This window comes from Perognathus longimembris, chromosome 21, assembly GCF_023159225.1.
Source record: "Perognathus longimembris pacificus isolate PPM17 chromosome 21, ASM2315922v1, whole genome shotgun sequence".
Taxonomy (NCBI): domain Eukaryota; kingdom Metazoa; phylum Chordata; class Mammalia; order Rodentia; family Heteromyidae; genus Perognathus; species Perognathus longimembris.
The window spans coordinates 704,975-729,709 of NC_063181.1; the positions used below are offsets into that span (position 1 = coordinate 704,975).

Sequence of the window (24,735 nt, forward strand, 5' to 3'; positions counted from 1 at the left end):
AGGCCCGCACCAGGGGAGGGCAGAAACAAGAAGGTGTTTTGCACACACTTGCCGACGGAGCCTGGGGCCTCCCTGGCCCCACAGCGTGGCACTACGACCACGGCACAGCACTGCCCTGTCCGGACTGGCTGGCATCCATCAAGCTTCATTCTCGTTCCCGGCTCCCAGCTCTTTCCGTTGCCCCCTCTGGGGCAGCCGCGTTGGAATGGGATGCCAAGGCAGAGGAAGTGCCGCCTGGCCAGATGGAGGTGCTCCCACTAGTGGTCACTGCTGTCGTCTGCACCCCCTCCTTCCTCTGGAAGCCCCCCCTCCTTCCTCCCCTTCCTCTGCGTCTTCCCTCACACGCCATCCCCACTGTTCCACTCTGGAAAGGCTGCCCATTTGCCCACTGTGCCTCTCCACCATGGTCTCCTGAAGCAACGGCATCTGGCTCAGAAGGAGGGACACTTAGCACCTGTGCCCAGAAGTCGGTGCTTATCCACCTCTGAACTCCCTTCCTGGGCCCATTTCATTTCCAATCACCAGGCCTTTCCTAGTGAGGTTTACTCTCTGTTGTCACTCTCAGGTGTCTCTGCAAACTGATTATAACTTGGGGGGAGGGGCTTGGGGTGGGTCTTGTAATGCTCTTTGAGACAATACCTCACTAAATAGCCCAGGGGGACCTGGAAACTCCCTCTCCTTCTGTCTCCGAGTGCTGGGCATGGAGGCTGCACCACTGAGCCCAGACAGTTATTTTTTGTCTCCAATGGTTTTCTTTACTCCTTGATTCTATTACGAATGGGTCAGATGGAAGGACAGCGTACACTCTTATCTTTTTATTAACCCACGGTAGTCATTGTGCTGTGACATTTGGTGGACATTGCTAACTGACTAGAGTATCTTTATTGTTCTGCATGATACACTGTTATTTTAGCTTCAAAGGCACGCATGGCATACTAATGCATACTTCATTAGCTACAGTCAAAATCAGATGATAGATCTGCCTTTCTATTGATCCTTACATGTCTATTATAGACCACTCAAATTACTTATTAAACTCAGCATTTGTCATTAAATGTCGCAACAGTAAATAGACTCTTTCGGAGAGTCACAGCAGCAAATGAATGGAGCGGGGATACCCTGGCTGCCTTTTCCACAGACAGCCAATCTGGCAATAATGTTTGTGAGACATCTAGAAAGTCGTTGAGGGTTTGCGGAGGCCCTGGCAAATGTAAAGTGAGACTCGGAAGATGGCAGGAAAGGGTCCTGGCGTCCCCAGCCCACTGCAGAGCCCCCTGGCTTCGTGGGAGAGAAGAGGGTGGGGAGGGCCAGCATATCTGCCTCCCTGGCTTTCCCCACAGGGCCACGGAGGGCTGGTTTCTGACCTATAAGCTTTCTGTGGAGCTCAGAATGGCCTGCACAGCGTGGCTGCCTGAGGTGGGTGGACGGTGGCTTGGGCGGGCACTACGGCCTCCCTGCTCATCACAGAGCCACAGGACACCCAACACCAGGCTCTGCGGGTGCCCCGATGGCCAGCATCCACCTCCAGTCCTGGGGCTTTGATGAATCCACTGCAACCAGCCACCCGGGGAGCAGAGATGACCAGCAGAGAGCAAGCAGGATACGGCTGCCTGGTGGAGACCCTCAGCATGTCCAGCCTGCCTGGCCAGTGGTGACCATTCCATGAAGACTGGGCAACATCCCATTTCTCTAATACGCAGACATGAGCACAGAAAGTCCAATGAGATGCGAAATCAGGCAAAGATTCCCAACAGTGGAAGCAGACACATCTGCAGAAGCCAGCCCCACTGAGGGAGCGCCATGTGTGTGATCTGACAGAGAATTCCACGTGATTGTCAGAAAGATGCTCCTCACACTCAAGAGAGTGACAGGTCATCCAGGTGGGGAGCTCCAGCAAGGTGAGAGGTCCTGAGAAAGAAACTACATGCCAGTGGGAATTATAAAGAATGCAGTAACTCATGAAAAAGTGTAAGGGTCCAATCACAGTCCATCGGGAAGCCCAAGGACAAGGCTGTGGATCCAGTGGTACAGTGCTACCTTGAGCAGAAGAGCTCCGGGACAGCACCAGTCTGAGTTCAAGCCCACGAGTGACAGAAAAAGAAAAATGAAATCAGCAAAACACAAAGGGACACAGAAGGAGAGAAAAAGACAAGCAAAGGATCAGCAAACAACAAAATGTCAGCAACAGTTCTTTCCTTGAACTAATTAATAATATAGGTGGCCAAATTCCAGATCAGGAGATAGAAGGGGCCTGAGTGGTTGAAAGATGCATGAGCAAGGCCAGCCCTGAGCCTTCTATGGGATCCACTCCAGTTCCAGGAGGCGTGAGCAAGGCCAGCCCTGGGCCTTCTACGGGATCCACTCCAGTTCCGGGACGCATGAGCAAGGCCAGCCCTGGGCCTTCTACGGGATCCCCTCCAGTTCCGGGACGCGTGAGCAAGTCCAGCCCTGGGCCTTCTATGGGATCCACTCTAGTTCCGGGATGCATGAGCAAGGCCAGCCCTGGGCCTTCTACGGGATCCACTCCAGTTCCGGGATGCATGAGCAAGGCCAGCCCTGGGCCTTCTACGGGATCCACTCCAGTTCCGGGAGGCTTGAGCAAGGCCAGCCCTGGGCCTTCTACGGGATCCACTCCAGTTCCGGGATGCATGAGCAAGGCCAGCCCTGGGCCTTCTACGGGATCCACTCCAGTTCCGGGAGGCTTGAGCAAGGCCAGCCCTGGGCCTTCTACGGGATCCACTCCAGTTCCGGGAGGCTTGAGCAAGGCCAGCCCTGGGCCTTCTACGGGATCCACTCCAGTTCCAGGAGGCGTGAGCAAGGCCAGCCCTGGGCCTTCTACGGGATCCACTCCAGTTCCGGGAGGCATGAGCAAGGCCAGCCCTGGGCCTTCTACGGGATCCACTCCAGTTCCGGGAGGCATGAGCAAGGCCAGCCCTGGGCCTTCTACGGGATCCACTCCAGTTCCGGGAGGCATGAGCAAGGCCAGCCCTGGGCCTTCTACGGGATCCACTCCAGTTCCGGGAGGCATGAGCAAGGCCAGCCCTGGGCCTTCTACGGGATCCACTCCAGTTCCGGGAGGCATGAGCAAGGCCAGCCCTGGGCCTTCTACGGGATCCACTCCAGTTCCGGGAGGCTTGAGCAAGGCCAGCCCTGGGCCTTCTACGGGATCCACTCCAGTTCCGGGAGGCTTGAGCAAGGCCAGCCCTGGGCCTTCTACGGGATCCACTCCAGTTCTGGGAGGCTTGAGCAAGGCCAGCCCTGGGCCTTCTACGGGATCCACTCCAGTTCCGGGAGGCATGAGCAAGTCCAGCCCTGGGCCTTCTACGGGATCCACTCCAGTTCCAGGAGGCGTGAGCAAGGCCAGCCCTGGGCCTTCTACGGGATCCACTCCAGTTCCAGGAGGCGTGAGCAAGGCCAGCCCTGGGCCTTCTACGGGATCCACTCCAGTTCTGGGACGCATGAGCAAGTCCAGCCCTGGGCCTTCTATGGGATCCACTCTAGTTCCAGGATGCATGAGCAAGGCCAGCCCTGGGCCTTCTATGGGATCCACTCTAGTTCCGGGATGCATGAGCAAGGCCAGCCCTGGGCCTTCTACGGGATCCACTCCAGTTCCGGGAGGCATGAGCAAGTCCAGCCCTGGGCCTTCTACGGGATCCACTCCAGTTCCAGGAGGCGTGAGCAAGGCCAGCCCTGGGCCTTCTACGGGATCCACTCCAGTTCCAGGAGGCGTGAGCAAGGCCAGCCCTGGGCCTTCTACGGGATCCACTCCAGTTCCAGGAGGCATGAGCAAGTCCAGCCCTGGGCCTTCTATGGGATCCACTCTAGTTCCGGGATGCATGAGCAAGGCCAGCCCTGGGCCTTCTATGGGATCCACTCTAGTTCCGGGATGCATGAGCAAGGCCAGCCCTGGGCCTTCTATGGGATCCACTCCAGTTCCGGGAGGCATGAGCAAGGCCAGCCCTGGGCCTTCTACGGGATCCACTCCAGTTCTGGGAGGCTTGAGCAAGGCCAGCCCTGGGCCTTCTACGGGATCCATTCCAGTTCCGGGACGCATGAGCAAGTCCAGCCCTGGGCCTTCTATGGGATCCACTCTAGTTCCGGGATGCATGAGCAAGGCCAGCCCTGGGCCTTCTACGGGATCCACTCCAGTTCCAGGACGCACAGGCTAAAGACAGAAAAGCACAGTCCCTGTCCATGGGACCCAGAGCGAGTGAGGACGACTGGTTGTCATCGTATGATTTTGTCTTTTGCTTCCTTGCTCCCTGTCCTTCCAGGCTGTGTTCCTGACTGCTGCTTTGTTGTTGGTGGTGCTTTCCACTCTTAGTTGTTTTTACTTGAGTGTAGATGCAGAGCCTTGTGTTACCAGGCAGGTGCTCTACCACTTGAGCCACAGCTCCACATCAGGCTTTTTGATAGTTAATTGGAAATAAGAGTCTGATGGACGTTCCTGCCCAGGCTTGCCGCTGTGATCCTCAGATCTCAGCCTCCTCAGCAGCTCGGGTTGCAGGTAGGAGCCATAAGTGCCTGGTTTGTTTTCCATCCTTTGGTGGATAAGGTCTCACATTTTGCCCCTGCTGCCTGTAAAGTCTGTGTGGCCCTGGACCTCCGGCATCCACGTGATCTTTAGCTCTTCTGGGCCTCTGAGAACCACACTCCCACCCTGGTGGCCTGACTGTCACAACCTGAGACCTGCCTGGGTGCAGGATGATGGCTGCCCAGTGAATCACTGGCACCCGGTGGGACTTGTCCACTCCTGCACCAGGACCAGAGCAGAGACAGTCCTGGTCCCTGGGGCTCCTTGCACTGAGGGGGCCCCGGTCCTTGAGGCTGGACAGCAAATGCGTCCTGTCCTCTGGAGTCTAAGGGGCCAGCTCAGAGAGGAAATGGGATGTGTTGGGACCTGAGAAATGTCTTCATCTCTACATCTTCCCATGAGTTCTCCTGTCAGGAAACTGCTGTTCAATATTTGACCATTTAATATTTGATGAGATTCTGTGCAACTTATTAAATTGGGGTTGCCGTGGAGTGCAGTTGTTTCTGAGTTCTCTGACTCCACACCAGCGTAATTGGGTGCCCCCACCTCACCTGGCTCAGGCTCTCCGACATCTGTCCTGCCCCACCCAGTGTGCTGGAGCCAGAGCCGGCCAGGGCCTGTCACACGTGGGGTCACGTGTCATTTGTCCCGTCATGTCAGTGGCCCTCCTGTCTGTAACCTGTAACTCTGAGACCCACCATCCCCCACTAAAGGTAGGAAGTAGGGTGAGACACTACCGCAGGCCGCTCCATAAACAGACCACTCACTATCTCTGTGTTCCTCTCAATGACTGCTTTACCAAGCGGTCATGATCACCCATGATAAATATGTAAAACGTGGCATTGTGGCGGCTTGTGCTGATGTGGAAGCTGTGGTCTTTGTGCTGGGATTTCATCTCCACTGTGTGCTTGGGCCCGGACACCTCTGGGTCACGGGGGTCCCCCGAGCCCCACGGAACCAGAACTTCTCGTGTGGCTGTGCCTGTATCCAGGCAGTCAGAAGGGCGGCATGCCGTGGAGGGAGAGTTGCCATGGTTCCCAGTGGTCAGGACACCTCCCTGTGTCTGGCAGATGCTGGACTGAAGGTACCAGTGGGACCTAGCATGTTGCTGCTGCAGGGGTCAGTGGGACGGGATGTGGGCCTCGCCCTGCACACGGCGCTGGGAAGCAACATGGCTGTTGAACTGTTCACAAATGGCGTGAAGGCGAATGGAGCAGTGCTTGGAGTGGGCAGCCTTGTCCCCCACGTGACGGTCAAGGACATTGGACCAATGGACTACCTCCTTGGGTTGATGGGCTGCCCTGTGCAAGTCAACACTGATCACAGTAAAAATGGACCCAAGGGAGCCTCTTGGAGAACCAGTGGCAGAAGGCAGGACTCGGGTAGCGTAGTGCGTGTAGCAGCTACCTCCTGCAGTATCTGTTCTCTGAGGAACCAACCATCCTCGCACACGGGCCCTGAGGACCACACTCGCGTACTGCCAGGCTCTAAGCAGACTGAAAACAGGCGTGCGTAGGAGACGGTTGTGGAAGGACACAGGGCTGGAGACCGACTTTGGGGGGCTCTGCACCCAGAGGGCCGTGTGGGGAGGTTCTGGAAACCCAGAGAGGAGACTCAGATGGAGGAAGTAGTTCTGTGGGTCAGGGCCTGGGAGCACCTTGTGCCCTTCCTGTCTTTTTGTGGGGAGGGGGGTAGGGGGGATTAGCATTAAGCAATCCATCAGTCAGCCAGTCAATCCATATATAAAGGTAAAGGAAAAGGTCCTTCCGTTATTTCACATGACTTTGATTAGCATGTATCCTTATAGATGCAAATGGGACCCCGTGTGATATGTCACTGTATTTGCAGTATATTCACACTGTATGCACACCACCCCTCCTGAGTCCAGCAGCCACGGCTCTGTCTTCAGTCCCACTGGTTTGTGGTCATCCACATACCACACAGCACTTGTATTTCTCTTCCTCTGTGTGGCTTATTTTGCTTAACATAATGTCTCCTAGGCCCTTTGGTTTTGCTGAAAATGACGGGATTTAATGCCCTGTAGCAGACTAATTCTCAATTGTGTATCTATGCCAGTGTTTGCGTCCACTCATGTGTAGATAAAAGCGCCTAGGTCAATTGTGTGTCTTAGCTCTTGTGGGTCATGCCATCACAAGCATGGTCTACGGGCATGCATTCGGCCTGCTCGTTTCATTTCCTTTGGATGTGATGGACACATGGAAGTGGGGCAGGCACAGAATGTGATCATTTTGCAGATGTTTTTAAGGCACCTGCGTGTTCCCGCCTGCATGGATGGGCTCATTCACATCCTTGCAGACTGTGAACACCTTCTACCTGTATCTCATGGCATCTGTTGACGTTCACTTTCTCTGCCACAGTCAATGTGGTTTGGATTTGCATTCTCCAAATGGCTAATGATATTTCTCATGTATTTCTTGACCATCTGTACCTCTTCTTTCAAGAAGAAACACAGACCCTGTACCTACTCTTCACTGGACTGGTGTTGAGTTCCTGCCATGTCCAGATCCTGACCCTTCATCAGAGGAATGCTTGGCAGACGCTTTCCTCTATTCTGTAGGCTGTGTTCTTTGCTGAGTAGCATTTCAGTTCTATGTAATCCCTTCTGTCTCCCCTTTCCTGCCCATTTAAGGTCATAACAAAAAAGAATCTCCTGCCACAAATGTCTTCAAGTGTCTTTATGTTTTCTCCTTGTCGTTTCAGCGCTTGGGCCTCATGTGCAGATCTCTGACTCGCCCTGCCTTCCCCCTGTACCAGGCCTGGGCCTCTCCCCCCCTCCTCCAGCGCCAGGCCTGGGCCTCTCCCCCATCTCTCTTCTTCTCTCTCTCTCCTCCTCTTTCTTCCCCCCGCCTCTCTCCTTCTCTTCCTCTCTCTCTCTCTCTCTCTCTCTCTCTCTCTCTCTCTCTCTCTCTCTCTCTCTCGCTCTCCCTTTCTCTCTCTCCTCCTGTCTATTTTGAAGGGTAGTGTGTTATATATTTTCTTTTTAACAGAAATAATTTAATAATTACCAGACTTGACTTGATTGCCTTTGTAAAGTGTATTTTTCCCTCTAGCATCTCCTTCATAAAGAAGGAGGTAAAAATCAAGGCGTGCTGAGAGTGGACTGTGAGAAGATGACGTCACGCTCACCAATGGACAGGTCCCGTGTGCTTATACATAGGCTGAGGCTCAACAGGAAACCCTGCACCCTGAGCCCAAACACATTGTTCCTGTTTCTGACTGAAAAGGAAGTGAACTTTTTTTACTGCTTTTTGGAAAGATTGTCAGCAGAACTTGAAAGGAAAGGCTCCCGTTTGCTCTCGAGGTTCCCCTCCCTTGGCTCTCACCAGGCAGCCAGGGGAGCCGGAGCAGTGGGTTCCTGTCGGGAAACCGGAAATGGGGGTGCAGGGGCTGTGGTGGCCAGGGCCGACCTCCTCAGCTGTTCCTCGTGCCAGGATTGGGCAATCTGCTTGCTTTTTTCATCTAAAAAATTATTTGTTTCTTTATTGCTCACGTTTTAATAAGTGAAAACTGCAGTGGAACGTGTATCCGAATGCGTGGAGTTGCAGAAAAGCTAGCCTGCTTTCTTACGACGCTTGCACTGGAGCTGAGTTGGTATGGTGGGGTCTGAGCTGTGAGCAGTCCTGAGCTCAGCACCATGGCAGAATCAGGCTACGCAGAGATCCTGCACACAGCCGCCCCACTGCCTTCGATAAAATTCACAGCCATCGATGCAAACTTCACAATGTTTGCAAAGACGAAGTTGTCCATCAGAGACCCACATTCCCGTGGCAACCCACCCCCAGCCTCTGAGCCTGGGTTTGAACCATCGTCCTCTCCCCCAGTCCTTCCAGGAACTCACACATCACCTTTGTGCCTCCTTCTTTGTAGCCAGAGCTACCTGCAAGCTGCAAGCGAGATGCCCCTGCCCCACAGCCTGGACCCCTCTGCCAGCTACAACTCCCCGAAGTTCCGCTCCAGGAACCAGAGCTACATGCGGGCTGTGAGCACCCTGAGTCAAGCCAGCTGTGTGAGCCAGGTGGGCCCCCCCCCCCAGATCTACCATCATGCCCTGCCGGCAAGGACTGTGGGCTTAGCTCTCCAGATCAACGCCACGGCACCTCAGTCCTGAACAGATGGGAGGGCGACCACTAGGCACCCATACCTAGGCCGCCCTCCCAGCAAAGCAAACCAGGGACCAGTGTACCTGGCCTCGGGTTCACCACCATGGGTCATTTCAACCCTCACAGCCCCTAAACACCCTGCTGCAGTTAACCAGGGGGGGAAAATAAAGCTCTCTCCATGGTGGGGAGAAACTGAGAAGTGGGAAGAAGAGGGAGAGGAGGAGGGGAGAGAGGGTGATAGGAAGGAATCAGCTTTGAAGTGATAGCCACTACAAAGAGAGCAGCAAGCATTGCCCACAGAACTTCCCAGTGCTCCTGAGTGCAGATGCACCATTAGGCATGAGAGCCATTAGGCATGAGTGCCACTCGATGTGATAGAGTCACCCCTGTGTGCACATGTCACACTTGTGTGCACATGGCACCCCTGTGTGCATGGGTCATGCCTGTGTGAATAGGATCACCCCTGTGTGCATGGGTTACCCCTGTGTACATGGGTCATGCCTGTGTGACTAGGATCACCCCTATGTGGACGGGTCACCCCTGTGTGCAGGGGCTCACCCCTATGTGCACAGGTCATCCCGGTGTGCACGGATCTCCCCTGTGTGTACAGAGCATCCCTGTGTGCACAATCACCCCAGTGTGCACGGGTCACCCCAGTGTGCAAGGTCACCCCTGTGTGCATGGGTCTCCCCTGTGTGCATGGTTCTCCCCTGTGTGTACAGAGCATCCCTGTGTGCACAATCACCCCAGTGTGCACGGGTCACCCCAGTGTGCAAGGTCACCCCTGTGTGCATGGGTCTCCCCTGTGTGCATGGTTCTCCCCTGTGTGTACAGAGCATCCCTGTGTGCACAATCACCCCAGTTTGCACGGGTCACCCCAGTGTGCAAGGTCACCCCTGTGTGCATGGGCCTCCCCTATGTGCACGGGTCTCCCCTGTGTGCACGGGTCTCCCCTGTGTGTACAGAGCATCCCTGTGTGCATGATCACCCCAGTGTGCACGATCACCCCAGTATGCACGGATCACCCCAGTGTGCAAGGTCACCCCTGTGTGCATGGGTCTCCCGTGTGCATGGTTCTCCCCTGTGTGTACAGAGCATCCCTGTGTGCACAATCACCACAGTGTGCACGGGTCACCCCAGTGTGCAAGGTCACCCCTGTGTGCATGGGTCTCCCCTGTGTGCACGGGTCTCCCCTGTGTGTACAGAGCATCCCTGTGTGCACGATCACCCCAGTGTGCACGATCACCCCAGTGTGCATGGGTCACCCCAGTGTGCAAGGTCACCCCTGTGTGCATGGGTCACCCCTATGTGCAGGGGCTCACACCTATGTGCACAGGTCATCCCAGTGTGCATGGGTCTCCCCTGTGTGCATGGGTCACCCCTGTATTCATGGATCACCTCTGTATTCATGGATCACCTCTGTGTACATGGATCACCCTTATGTGCATGGGTCACCCCTGTGTGCAGGTGATCACCCCAGTGTGCAAGGTCACTCCTGTGTACATGGTTCTCCCCTGTGTGTACAGAGCATCCCTGTGTGCATGATCACCCCAGCGTGCACGGGTCACCCCAGTGTGCAAGGTCACCCCTGTGTGCATGGGTCACCCCTATGTGCAGGGGCTCACACCTATGTGCACAGATCATCTCAGTGTGCATGGGTCACCCCAGTGTGCAAGATCACCCCAGTGTGCATGGATCTCCCCTGTGTGCATGGTTCTCCCCTGTGTGTACAGAGCATCCCGGTGTGCACGATCACCCCAGTGTGCATGATCACCCCAGTGTGCACGGGTCACCCCAGTGTGCAAGGTCACCCCTGTGTGCATGGGTCACCCCTATGTGCAGGGGCTCACACCTATGTGCACAGATCATCTCGGTGTGCACAGGTCACCCCTGTGTTCATGGATCACCTCTGTGTACATGGATCACCCCTGTGTGCAGGTGATCACCCTAGTGTGCAAGGTCACCCCTGTGTGCATGGTTCTCCCCTGTGTGTACAGAGCACCCCTGTGTGCATGATCACCCCAGTGTGCACGGGTCACCCCAGTGTGCAAGGTCACCCCTGTGTGCAAGGTCTCCCCTGTGTGCATGGGTCACCCCTATGTGCAGGGGCTCACACCTATGTGCACAGATCATCTCGGTGTGCACAGGTCACCCCTGTGTTCATGGATCACCTCTGTGTACATGGATCACCCTAGTGTGCAAGGTCACCCCTGTGTGCATGGGTCTCCCCTGTGTGTACGGAGCACCCCTGTGTGCACGGGTCTCCCCTGTGTGCACTTCCAAAAGTGTCTTGAGGTGTTGGCAGAAGGAAAGGTGGGGAAAATCCTGCAGAGAGGGAAGAGCATGTTCAACTCCACAACAAGGAAGAGGGGTGGGTTGGAAGTTGCTTTCATTGGCATGACCTGAGCATGTGGTTGTCTTCAGCGGTGGAGAGGGGAGTCTACGTGGAGCTGTGGCTGGCTCCCAGACAGCCATCCTGGGGAATCTGTTCTGAGCCCAAAGGCTGGGGCTGGAGGAAATCATAGCACAGGAAAGAATATTCCAGGTGCTGAACAGGGACAGAGACACCTGGTTGCGGGCAGCTGTACAGCGGTGGCAGAAGGAAGAAGGTCAAGGTGAGGCAGGGTGGCTGGTGGTGTGGCTGGCCCACAGGACCGGCCCCAGAGTCCTGACCTTAGCCCTCGTGTCGGCCACAGCGGCAGGGGCCACAGAGGCTGGTGGCGGGCATGGGGGACACTGTTCCTTTCCACTCCCTGAGTTCTGCTCCACGTCTGGAGCTCCTGTACATCCTCAGCCCTGCTCCTCGATGCTGGTCTAGGTGTGCTGATGCAGCAAGACATGCCCATGGAGATACCCACAGGGAGGGGCTGGAGGGTCGTTTTCCAAGCTCTGGCTAAGCCCCAGCCTGTGCCCCCCCCCCCCCCCCGCTCACCTGGGACAAAATCCCAAGTCACCAGCCCCATTTCTGCTTCTTGTGTGCTTGGGACCTTCGTGCCCCTCCTACTCCCCTTTCCTGTTTTAGTTCTGCAGTTTGCTTTATTGGATTTCCACTTAAAATCTCTGCCTTGGGCTCAGGGACAGAGCACAGGTGTCACCATCAGGACACTTCAGGAAAGGCCTGGCTGTCCCCCTGAGCAGCCTGGCCTCCTACCTCAGAACGAGCATGTCCGTCACTGTATCTGCTGCACGTCTGCATGACGGCAGTCCGCTCACCACGCGCAGTGGGGGCCGGCCCTGGGCTTCAGGCTGATGCATCTTGATCCATGCAGACAGACACTGAAGTCCAGGCAGGCGTTGCTTTTCCACCAGAAGGTGGCTGTGCCGCTGTGGCACAGCAAGAAGGGCAGGAGCTGGGTTTCCATGACGATGAGCCACCACAGATTGCCATGCCCTGAAAATGAGCTAAAAGTACCTTGCGCACTTAAGTGAGTGCTCAGCCCCGTCCCCAGAGCCGCGCGAATGGCGGGAGGCTGGGGACGGCGACCGGCAGCTGGGAGCGGTGCAGACGCTGGCTCTGCACCGGGGGCTTCGCGAAGCCACCACAGGCGCCATGTCCTCGCGTGATGGCCCACAGCTCTCTCCGGTGAGCGTTCCTCGTCTTCTGCGTCCAGTGTCCCGCCAACTCCTGGAGTGGGCAGACTCCCCGCCGCTCTGTAAGAAATAGCCCCATTGGCTGTTTCTCAAGCTTCAAACTAGCTGTGCTGAAGAGCTGAGACTGTGGGTGAGCGCGGTGGGAGGCAGCCAGCTGGGGTAACTGCTCTGCTCTTGCTCGTCACAGATGAGCGAGGCCGAGGTCAATGGGCAGTTCGAGTCGGTGTGTGAGTCTGTCTTCAGCGAAGTGGAGTCTCAGGCCATGGATGCCCTGGACCTGCCCGGATGCTTCCGCACGAGGAGCCACAGTTACCTGCGAGCCATCCAAGCTGGCTACTCCCAGGACGATGAGTGTGTTCCCGTGATGACGCCCGCCAACGTGGCCGCAGCCATCCGGTCTACGGCAGGTAAGAGGTGGCTTTCCCGTGGCCCACGTGGGCTGACCGGGGGCAGGCATGCCTTCGGTGCAGGTGCATCTTACTCTGTGACATCTGGTAACTTCTCCCCAAGTGCTTGTTATACGGTCGCATGTGCAGCTGTGTGGGTTGCACACTGACATTCTGAAGAATTCCTCTCACAGGTAGTCTTTCTCTTATCTCAGAACAATGTCTACAAGGTGTCAAATTTCCCTAAGATAATCCAGTATAACCCTGGTCCCAGAGAATGGAAGTCTGGCTTTGCTGTTGTGAGGTGATTGTGTTGGAGTGTTGTGGCGGAGGTGCAGTGACCTGCCCTGCAGGGCTCAGCCTCATCTCTGCCGAGCAGGAACCACAGCCATGATTCACTACCCTAGAGCAAATCAATCGTTGATGCCAATTCCCTAATTGACTTGGTGCTGGCAGGATTCGGTGTCACGGATTCCTTCAGTTCTTGTGACAAACCACAGGCATCCCTTTGAAAATTTACCACCTAAGCCAAATATCACTGCCTAAGACTTTACTGCACTGTTATTATTTATGTAACACCATGAATATGCATGACCTGGAGAAACCCATAAAGCACAGGGAACAGTGGAAGTTTGACCCAGTACAGATGGAGGCTGAGGAGAGAGGCTGTGAAATATGTCAGTGTTAGGGTGAGATGTCCTAAATAGCCCACTGTCAGAATGCCGCATTGATATCAAAGGGATTCAAAATATGTGTTCCTAGGAGAAATAGAACAAACTTGGTTTCTGGTAAGTAGCCAGGAGGCAGGAAGGAGAGTTGGGGGGAGGAACAGAGGCATCCAGAAAGAGGCAGCCAGGGAGACCATGGTGGTTCTCATGGGCGGGGGACTTTAGAAAGCTTGCACACTGCAGATCAACAGCTGTGGGAATCTGTGTGCAGAGCCCCCCGCACCCATGGCCGTCCATCGGGGGCTGTGCTTGAAGGAGCTCGCTCCAGGCTTGCTTTGTCGCCTCCTTGGCTTTTGTGGATGTTTTTGAGGTGTTCAAAACAAGCAATATCCATGAGTCATGAAGAAAATTTGGTGAATGCTGTCCCAAGAATGCCACAGTCTTCAAAAGTGCTTTGAAACAATAATTGCCTAGTAGAAAATGACTTTTCTGTTTTTAGAGCTATCATTGTGGAGAGAATAGAAATAAAACACATTTCAAAAAGATAATACAAAAACTAAACAGAGGTTGAAATTCCAATTTATGTCCACAGTACGTCATTTCTAACCATGCACTGCATATTCCAAAATCTACACAGCAAATACATCTTTAAATGTTTCTAGTCTATGTTCACTGGGTCTTTTTTTTTTTTTTTGGCCAGTCCTGGGGCTTGGACTCAGGGCCTGAGCACTGTCCCTGGCTTCTTTTTGCTCAAGGCTAGCACTCTGCCAACTTCTGGCCGTTTTCTGTATATGTGGTGCTGGGGAATTGAATCCAGGGCTTCATGTATATGAGGCAAGCACTCTTGCCACTAGGCCATATCCCCAGCCTGTTCACTGGGTCTTGATCCAGCTACAGAGTTAGATCTCTAGCAGGGAGCGTCAGCACTGGGGTGGGGGGGATCTGTGAGTCTAATCAGCTCAGGAAGGAAAGCCAGGCACACAGCCCCAGGGGCTGTACACACTGCAGATTAACTACAATACCCCGCTGTAGTGATCATGAGACTCCACCCTTGTGACCACAAGATGTTGCCACGATAGCCACAAGACCCTGCCGCAGTGACCATGAGACCTTGCCACAGTGGCAAGACCTCACCATGATAGCCATGAGACTCTGCCTCAGCGACCACAAGGCCTCTCCACAAGAGCCAGGAGACCCTGCCACAGTCACCACGAGACTCTGCCTCAGCGACCACAAGACCTCTCCACAAGAGCCAGGAGACCCTGCCACAGTCACCACGAGACTCTGCCTCAGCAACCACAAGACCTCTCCACAAGAGCCAGGAGACCCTGCCACAGTCACCACGAGATGCCACCATCCACAGCTCACAAGTCCCCATCATGGGTACCGTGAGACCCCACCATGGTGGCCACAAGACCCTGCCACCATTACTCTGAGGATGGCCAGCAAATCATCACCATCTTTCTTCACTAAGTGCAAGTTAGATGGCACGTAACACAGCCTATTAAATGAGATTAAGAAAAATACCAAAGGAATTAAATGCCCCAACTGGAAAAGCAAGTATGAAGGGAACCCACCCAAACACATGAATGACAATGCCAGTGATGTCATGACTGGACTTCAGATTTCATCCAGAGCTGTGCCAGTGAAGCGAGCGGGATTCGGGCGTTCTGCACATGAATACTTCTTACGCTATAAAGTGAGAGTGTGTGTGTGAGTGTGTGAGTATGTGTGTATAGACAGAAGAATCAGTTTGGAAAATTGATTTTCTTTTATGGCTTTAAAAGTAGTTATCTTATGCAGTTCCAATAATATTTCATGCAAGGAAACACTTGGAAACAAATCCAAAATGTTATTTTCAAAAACATCCCAAAGTGATTGTTTTGAAGAATAAGACTCATTTAAACACATTTCTCTATGCAGGCTAGAAATGAAAGTTGGCATTATTATTAGATTGCCTTACCTTGTAACAATATACAAACATAACTTTAATGCTTATATAATAAATTAAATATCAGATGTGTGCAGAAAAGATTTACCCAGAATTCCTAGATGGGCATTAGAGAGCGTGCCCTAAACACCGCAGGTAAATGCTTCCGGCAGATGCCCCCCGCCCCCGGGGCCGAGTCTCTCAGCACCCTGCAGGGCCCCCTGGGTTGCGGCTGAGGAAGAAGCCTGTTCCTCTGCCCTCCAGGAAGCCCAGACAGGGCAGGCCACAAGACTGGACAGACAGCTGTGCGCCTCATCCCTGCTCCCCCACTGCTCCCCTCATTATGCAACGCAGTTCTCTTGATTAGTGTCCTTTCCTTCAATGAACTGGTCTAGAAAACATCTAACTTTCATTTCACACTTGGATTCCTTCTCATCTGTGGAATGATTTATCGAGTAGATTTACTTGTCTAAATATGCACTTTGCCCAATTTTTCAGGGGAAGGAATATTGATACTGTGAAGGAAACTATATAAGATTAGAATATAATGACTTTTCTCAGAGCCAGACACCCTCTCAATGTGTCACAGCTGATTCCAGACGTAAGCAAAGCACAGGGACAGTGCAGGGTGACAGGAGCCAGCGCAGACTTGCTTCCATCACGTTACCCCTATTTCCCTACTACTATATCTTTCTGGGGTGTAACCCTGTGCCCAAGACATGTCTTTGCTAACACACGCAAGATAGGTATCTCTCCAATCATGGAAGGGTCTTTAAATTTCACTTCTTTGCCAGGCTTTTCATCATTTCCCCACTAGGGCTTTACAGACCTGCACAATTGCTGGCCAAGGAGTTGTTGGTTAGGATCTGGGGAACCAGTCAAAACTCCCACAAAGATGTAGGTCACGGGGGGCCACAAACTCCCCACAAAGGTAAAGGAGAGATGTCAGCGTCTGAGTCACAGAAATCAACAAACAACATTAACAACAACAACAATTACGTGTGGATACTTCCCACTTAAGATATTAAAAAACAGCACAGAGCAAAAGCATCTTGCCAACCAAATTAAGAGCTGGAGTTCTATTTGAGCTGTGAGCCTCTGTAAGTGTTTGCTGTTTGCAGATGGCTGCACAGGCGCCTGACCCCTGCATCCTCGTCTTTGGCCTCAGACCCAGTGTCTGGTGAAGGCAGACGGAGGCTCGGGAGGCCAGAGCAGCTTCCAGAGTCCTGAAGATGCCATGAGGCCCGGCAGGACTAGCTGGTTTAGGGGGCCTGGCTCTGGCTCTGGAGGGAAAGGCAGGGACAGGGAAGGAGCCCAGCCGGCAGCTCAGGTCTGCACAGCTGGGAGCCCACCCGAGGACTTGAGACAGAATGGGGCATCACGGACTGGAGTCCCCTAGAATTCCTGTACCGAAGTCTTAAACTAACTTCCCGGTGCTTCCAGTGCGGCTTCCTGGGAACGAAGCCTTTCCAGAGGAGATGAAGGTAAACACCATCGCCCACTGGCCCTCGTCCTGCACTGGGGCCTGGGAGGAAGAGGGCTGCAGAGTGAGGACCACCAGGCAGTGGGGGGCGGGGCCCTCAGGAGGAGGCTGGAACCCGGTCTCCGAGCTCCAGCTTCCAGGGTTGCGAGAGAGGGAACAGCCTTCATCCGAGCCCCAGACTGCAGTCCCGAACCCGCTAAGCACAGAAGGTCTCATCTGCCTGCTGCTGGAGAAACTTGGCCCTGCTCCACCAAGGACCACCGGGGCCTGGTGCCTCGGCGCAGGCGACGAGGGTCAGGAGGATGGCTGGCTGGTGTGGACAGGCTAGACGGCTTTCAGAGGAAGTTCAGCGACTGAGTGGAATCCAGGGTGTCCTGAGGAGGCACAAGGAGCTGGAGGGCCGGGGTGGGGTGGACCATGCCATCAGGTGTCCCGGCAGGCAGGCCTGGGCACATTGGCCCGAGGAGCCACTGTGGAAAGCAAGAGGGCGGCAGAGAAACAACCCCGGGCCCGCAGCCTGTCTGTTCTACTTCTCTGCTCTGTCTTCAAGTCCTGATACCTGGTTTTGACTCCATGTGTTTTATTTCCTATGCTTCCAGCTGTGTTTTATAATAGGGAGCTTCCCAGCTCCTTACTAACATAATCGCTCACATCCTGCATTTTCTTCTTTTGATCTTGCTTTTTGTCCACTTCCCTTGGAATTCTTCTGGTTGTTCACAGACCTGTTCTTTCATTTGTGCTTTTATCTTGCTGGCCATTTCTCTCAGCATTGCATTAGTGATTCCTCTTCACACTCATTGGCACGCTCCTCTGTGCTGTTGATGGTTTCTGAGAGTGGCAAGTTGCCTTCTTTGCTCATGACTTTTGTGCTCTTTCACTGTGATTTACACAGCTGGGTCCAGGGCTTGTAAAGACGATTCAGTGTAGGAATTGAGTCCCGTTGTGTCAAGTTCTGTCGTGATTGAGAGCTTAACCATGGTGTTGGTGTCGCATGGCCCTGCAGCACTCTCCCTGGGGTCCCCTGCTGGCCTACTTCCTGGGGAGAGGGGAACATGGAGACCCTTTGCTAGCTGCTCCCTGCTGCCCTCGGAGAGTGGTGGGTCACAGGCCGTGGGAACTAGGCACTGTTTACATCAGGTTCTCCATTATTTTCCAGTCCTCTGAGCCTTCAGACCCAAATTGTTGCCCTTTATTGCTTTGCTGGGAAATCCTCAGGATTTTAGTTGTGTGAGCAGAAGGCCATGTGGTCAGCCCTCTGTCACCCTAATGTGCTGTGAAGATACACACTACATGGGACCACATACTCTATGAAACCACACACTGAAGATACACACACCCTGAAAAAACACACTGAGGACACGATGTAATGAAGTCAAACACCCTGTGAAAACACACATGACCTGAGAACATACGTGACCTGAAAATAGACATGATGCAAGAACACACATGACCTAAGAACACTCATGACCTGAGAACATATGTGACCTGAAAATAGACAAGACACAAGAGCACGCATGATCTGAGAACACACATGACCTGAGAACACACACTGGAAGACACAAATCATCAGAAGGCAGACATACGGTGACGAGATCCATGCTGTGAAGACAAACACTTACAAAGATGTGCACAAACGTGACATACAAATGTGAACAAGCACATGATTTTCAATACACTGTGAAATGTGCATGCTATCTTATAAAATGATATTTATCAAAATTAACTCCAAGAAATGGAAACAAGAGGTTTGTTGCTTGTTGTTTGGGTGTTTTCTCCTTTGTCACTGTTTTTGATTTCTGTACCTCTTGCCTTGGGTGTGAGTTTATCTGTTTGGGGAGGGGAAGGGGGCACAGAAATGGTGGGACAAGGGGTGAACAAATACCGCAGTGATACTCACTAGGCACTATGTAGAAAATAAACTACACCACTTGTGGGGAAAGGGGGACCAGGAGGGAAAAACTGGGAGAAAAGGAGGGAAGAGGTGACCTTGTTCCAGAGGAAATAAATCATGACCTGACTTATGTAACTGAAACCCTGTGCATCACCTTCACAATAACAATAGAAGTAAAGCCACCGTGGGGACATGCCCGCATACGTGCAAACACACACCTCACGATGACAGACCTGAAGTCGCACGACCAACGACTGTTCCCACGCTTAGGAGTGAGGCACCCTGAAGACACACGTACTTTGAGAGGCTCCCTCTGAGGACACGAGAAGGCTGCGTAGAGATGAGTGGGCTCACACTGCAAAGAGAACACACTGAGGGCACACACTCCAGGGACACGCAGGAGTTGTGAAGACACATGCGAGTGAAAACACACACGTTGTTAAAACAAACACAGTATGAGGGCACCTCCCCCCTGCCCCCCCCCCCCGCAGAATGCCCTTCTGTGACGACACACTGAAGACATGGCACATGGAGAATCTCACAGGGAGGGGTGCGTGTGCAAGGGTAGAGGGCCAGGGATGCAAGGGGTGGTGCCGATCACAGCTTGCTCTATTCCTAAGTTGACATGTTGAGTTGTAATGCCTTTGTATTACTATGTAACAAAGAAATGTTTCTAAAGAAATTTACATTGTAATACAAATACTATACTCTTTGTGTAAAACACCCCATTCTTAAAGAACTGGGGGGAAAGCTGTGTTAGCTTCTGGGCAGAATCCCCTGTGCGTGCTCCGGCAGCGCCGCCTGGGGCACTGAGCTGCTGCAAGTTCAGAGTTCTGCCCTCGGAACTTTCCATATGTAAAAGTTGGTTGGTTTTCCATTTTTCTCAGGAAAATACAAGCTCTTACTGTAGTCTGTGATCTTTAAATGTTCTGAGATGAAAATAGAAAGTGTCTCAGAGTAAAACAGCTGTCAGCACTTTATTTCACTGACTACAAGACACTAAATGGTAGTTAGACCAAAATTTCTTGCTAATTAACACATTCCAAATAGTCACTTCTGCTGCTAACCCTCAACGTGGCCTTAGAACTTGTGTGGCCACATCATGTTTTGTAACTTTGGGGAACCATTGTGTGTATGCCTGTGGAGTGTGATTTTTCTGTCCCTTTTGATTTACACTTATGTTTGGAGACTAAGATTTAATTAAAGTATCAACATGTCTGCAGTCTTTTATGTTGAGTCTTTTGCCTTCCAAGCTTGCTTTCTCTAGTGCTTGCTGTCTCATTTAGGCATTCACAGGCTTGATTACTGTAATTCCTTTTACACTGCCATCCTTGAAGTTCTAACTAAGAGAGGGCAACAGATTGGAGCACCGCTCTTACACTCCAGGAGAATAGCAGCGCTTGCCATTCAAAGTGTATTCACTCTTGATTATGTATTTGTGCTTGGTGCCACAGAAATGTCAATTTTTAAATCTGCTTGTTGGGTGGAAACTCGCATGGCCCCGGGGATGGCAGGTGCAGACTGCACATCTGCAGTCACCATCGGGGCCTGCATTGGCCAGGCAGCGGCACGTCCCGCGAGCCCTGCTCAGGGCCCGTGGAGGCAGAGACCCGGGCGGCTCCTTCCATTTCGCACACACTAACACAGTCCCTGGGAAACGTGTGGCTCCAGACTCTCCCACGGCGTCTTCGCTAAGCCCGTGCTGCGAGGACCTGAAGAACATCCCGTGGCCTCTCACTCTTCTTTCCACGCTGACCAGGCCGACGGTGAACCTGTACCATGGTGGCTGCACACACCAACCCTGGGTGTGGAGCTACCGGGGACTAAGACGCCTGACCACTGACGGAGCCAAAGGGGAGCTGAGCACTGACTGTGTCTTACAGATGCAGATATTTGATATGCGGGCTGGCATGTGTGGCGTGCTCACTGAGCCCGCGAAGGCCCAGAGCTACCAAGCGTGGGTGTACACTGAAGCACTTGGAGGCCCAGAGCCACCACCAAGCGCCCAAACCCACCAAGCGCCCAAACCCACCAAGCAGCCAAACCCACCAAGCGCCCAAACCCACCAAGCGCCCAAACCCATCAAGCCGCCAAACCCACCAAGCAGCCAAACCCACCAAGCAGCCAAACCCACCAAGCGCCCAAACCCACCAAGTGCCCAAACCCACCAAGCAGCCAAACCCACCAAGCGCCCAAACCCACCAAGCGCCCAAACCCATCAAGCCGCCAAACCCACCAAGCAGCCAAACCCACCAAGCAGCCAAACCCACCAAGCGCCCAAACCCACCAAGTGCCCAAACCCACCAAGCAGCCAAACCCACCAAGCAGCCTGAGATGCTGCCAACCCCAGGCTGTCTGCTTCACCTCTGGTGGAAAGACCCTGCTCTGTCAAGAAGCCCCCATCCACTCTGCCTCTCAAGATAAGGACAAGAATGGGCCAAGCTGGGAAGCCACTACCAGGGAGCCCAGTTCCACCGCTGCAGGGACGAGAGAAAACCCCAGACCCCTGACAGCAGCAAGACCCCAGAGATGGGCAGGACTCGCCTCTCCACAGATGGACAGGGCTCGCCTCTCCACAGATGGGAAGGACTCACCTCTCCAGAGGCGGGCTTCCTTTCCCTAACAATTGTGCAGCCATTGTGTGGACCCAGGTTCTGGGGCATGGCTGTTGCTGGCCCAGAGTGAGGCTGGTCAGTCCTGAGGCACATGGACGTGGCACTAAGTGTCACGATAGGTACCTCACACACACCAAGCAGGAGAGCTCTTGACCTTGGATGGTCGGCCCAGGAGGTCATCTTCCATGGCCTGTGGGTCAGGAGTGCCCTATTACATGTCACAGGACATTCTGTCCAGGCCAGCAGTGCGGGACGTGCTTCCTCCTCCACACGGGCCATCAGCCCAGCCCTCAGCTGTCCGCCCAGACCCAGGGTGCTGTCTGTCCTGTGGGACCTACATTGCTTATTGTGTCTCCGTGGCTGAATCGGGGGGGCTTTCATAATGTTTCCTGTTATAAATATTTCTGCGTCGTTGTCTTTGAATGTGAAATACTTAGCCCATGTCTCACGTTTTTTCTTAGGCCGGAGGTCCAGGAGTCACTGTTGAGTGGTTTGGTCATGCTGAGCCGTGGGCTCTGGGCAGGGAGTCACACGGCCTGGGTGGGGGCCAGGGAGCTCACTGCTGACCTGTCACCTCTCGCTTCCAGCCGCCACCTACGCCAACTACAAGAAGACGCCCCCACCCGTGCCCCCGCGGACCACCTCAAAGCCGCTGATCTCAGTGACGGCGCAGAGCAGCACCGAGTCCACGCAGGACGCCTACCAGGACAGCCGTGCTCAGCGGATGTCCCCGTGGCCCCAGGACGGCCGCGGCCTGTACAACTCCACAGACAGTTTGGACAGCAACAAGGCCATGAGCCTGGCTCTGGAAACGGCTGCGGCCCAGCGCCACGCCGCAGACAGCCAGGGCGGTGCCACCCGGACCAGCGACAAGGCCATCCTGGCCTCCAAGGCTGAGGAGCTGCTCAAGAGTCGCTGCTCCTCCATTGGGGTCCAGGTAACCTCCTCCCGCCACCTGCCCCGCATAGAAAGGGTCAGACCTCGAGCCACGGCCCTGGTGGGGTGCCGGGCAGGGCTCACCCCACATGGAACGAGTCAGACCTCGAGCCACGGCCCTGGTGGGGTGCCGGGCAGGGCTCACCCCACATGGAACGAGTCAGACCTCGAGCCACGGCCCTGGTGGGGTGCCGGGCAGGGCTCACCCCACATGGAACGAGTCAGACCTCGAGCCACGGCCCTGGTGGGGTGCCGGGCAGGGCTCACCCCACATGGAACGAGTCAGACCTCGAGCCACGGCCCTGGTGGGGTGCTGGGCAGGGCTCACCCCACATGGAACGAGTCAGACCTCGAGCCACGGCCCTGGGGGGTGCTGGGCACATGCCCACTTCCAGCCTGCAGAAGCCCCCCGGGTGAGATGGACCCTCACCTGACGGGGAGCCCTGGCTGACACCCAGAGGCGCCCTCTGGGATGCGCGCCCATACTGCAGCGAGAGGACGCTATCTGGGTGCACCACCGTGGGGTTGGTTTTGTTGGGTTTATTTTGTTTGTTTTTTTAGCTCTTTGGTTCCTAAAGGGGTTCTGCGGTCTGAGCTGAGGTGGGCACAGCTGGGGCAGACACTTCATGATTGCAGAGCCAGGGAGGCCGCTGTCTGGTTAGGCCCTGGACATCGATGCGTGGAGACCTGCCATGAAGCTCCCTCCTGCACACAGCAGCTGTTGGTCATGGCTCCTTTCTGTCTCCATGAACCCGCTTTAAAAGCAAGAAGTGCACTCAGTCCAGCGCCACCCCCACCCCCACCCCGTGCCATCCGCACAAGCCCTCATGGCCGGGGTTTGCGGGGCCATTCATCGAGGCCGAGGCCGGCACGGCCACCTCTTGCTCTCTCTGCTCCTCCACTCAGCTCATGTGCAGTGGGTGTTAGACGTCAGAACCCTTTGCCCCGCGGGGAGGAGGTGCCCAGAGCTGGCCCTGAGCACGGTGCACAAGGCCCCACGGGGACAGACGGTGGGGGGCATTGGCCCACTGGCCTGCGTCCCCAACCAGGTCTCCACTGTGGCTTCATTGTTTTGTTTAGGATTCTGAGTACCCAGAGCATCAGCCATACCCAAGGTCAGATGTAAGTACCAACCATCTCGAAGCCACGTGCGCATGACATCCATCCACTCCCTTCCTGGGTTCTTCGTCCAACTGCTCGGTCCACTCTGTCCCATCGCTATGTGCCAGGTTCGCTGCTGGGTGCATCGCCCTGCTGCCCAGACCCGGGTATCGCTGAGAATGCCAGTCAGCCCAGTGGAGGAGGAGAAGCCGGCACACACCCACACACGGCCCAGGGCATGCAGAGTTCTCCTTCCCAAGAAGGGAGGGGGCAGGCATCAGACACCCCTGCCCCGTCCCCCACCCCACCCCAGACCTGACGCCAGACACCCCTGCCCCCTCTCCCACCCCACACCTGAGCCCAGACGCCCCTGCCCCCTCCCCCACCCCACACCTGAGCCCAGACACCCCTGTCCCCTCCCCCACCCCACCCCACACCTGAGCCCAGACATCCCTGCCCCCTCCCCCACCCCACCCCAGACCTGAGCCCAGACACCCCTGCCCCCTCCCCCACCCCACACCTGAGCCCAGATGCCACTGCCCCCTCCCCCCACCTCCCCATCAGCTTCTGCCCCAGCCCCAGGCCCACACCTTCTCTTTCTCGCCGTCCTGTGTCTGGCCAGTACCTCCCACCCCGTGACCTGCAAAGGCCAGCATGTGCCTGGGCCTCTTTCCACCCCAGCACCTAGCACAGCACCTGGCACATAGTGAGTACATGCTCAGTACATGTTGCGTACGTGTGTAGGTGGCTGTGGGAGTGCTGAGGGTGTGGTGGAGACTCCTCTGAGTGCAAGGACACATGGGGTTCCTTATTCCGCCATCTTTAACAGTGGTTTGTTATTTGAACTCACAACCTCACAACTGTCAACATGAAGGCAGAGGAAAAGCGGGAAACAAAACGTAATTTTTTTTAAGTAGCGGAAGAAGTTAGGCAGCACTGAGAAGCTCTGTTCTTAAAGCGTGGAGAAGGAAGCCCGGTGTGAAACGGACTTTGCGGGGGACGGGCCCACAGCCCCGAGGACGGCGTGGGGCTCCCCAGACGCGGGCAGAAGGAGGCGGTGGATACGGGCGAGTGTGGCCCGGCGCGCGTCCCGCTTGCTCCGACGGGTCCCGTCCTCCCTCGCGGCGTCCCTGCGCACCGCGTACTGTTCCTGACCCGTGTGCCGGAGAGAGGGGCTCCGGAGTCGGTGCTCACCTGCTGCACAGCCGCTGGAGCCAAAGCGATGGCGGGCGGCCCGGAGGCGGCAGCTTCTGCCCTTGCTGTCCTGCTTTCTGAAGTTGCAGAGCCAGCGGTGCCCCGAGCCGGCCTGGTATCCTCAGACCCAGCAAGGAGGGAGCCCTGGCACATGCTCCATCCTGTAGCTTGAGGAGGACGGCCAGCCACTGCCCGGTGCAGCAGGACGGCTTCCTATCCAGCCGTGGCCCCTGGCCAGTGCCCATGACACGCCTCCCCGGCCGTCTCGGTGGAGCAGGGCAGGCT

General features: G+C 54.9%; 1 protein-coding gene across 1 annotated transcript in view; it reads left to right on the top strand.

Annotated features, from left to right (window-relative positions):
• The window catches only part of Dlgap2 (DLG associated protein 2), a 500,247-nt gene that overhangs the window by 453,650 nt on the left and 21,862 nt on the right, over window positions 1-24,735 (top strand). The window contains exons 7-10 of the mRNA XM_048330769.1: window positions 8,423-8,570; window positions 12,434-12,653; window positions 21,807-22,156; window positions 23,236-23,277. Of these exons, the coding sequence (XP_048186726.1) occupies window positions 8,423-8,570; window positions 12,434-12,653; window positions 21,807-22,156; window positions 23,236-23,277 (760 nt within the window). The remainder of the gene's footprint in view (window positions 1-8,422; window positions 8,571-12,433; window positions 12,654-21,806; window positions 22,157-23,235; window positions 23,278-24,735) is intronic.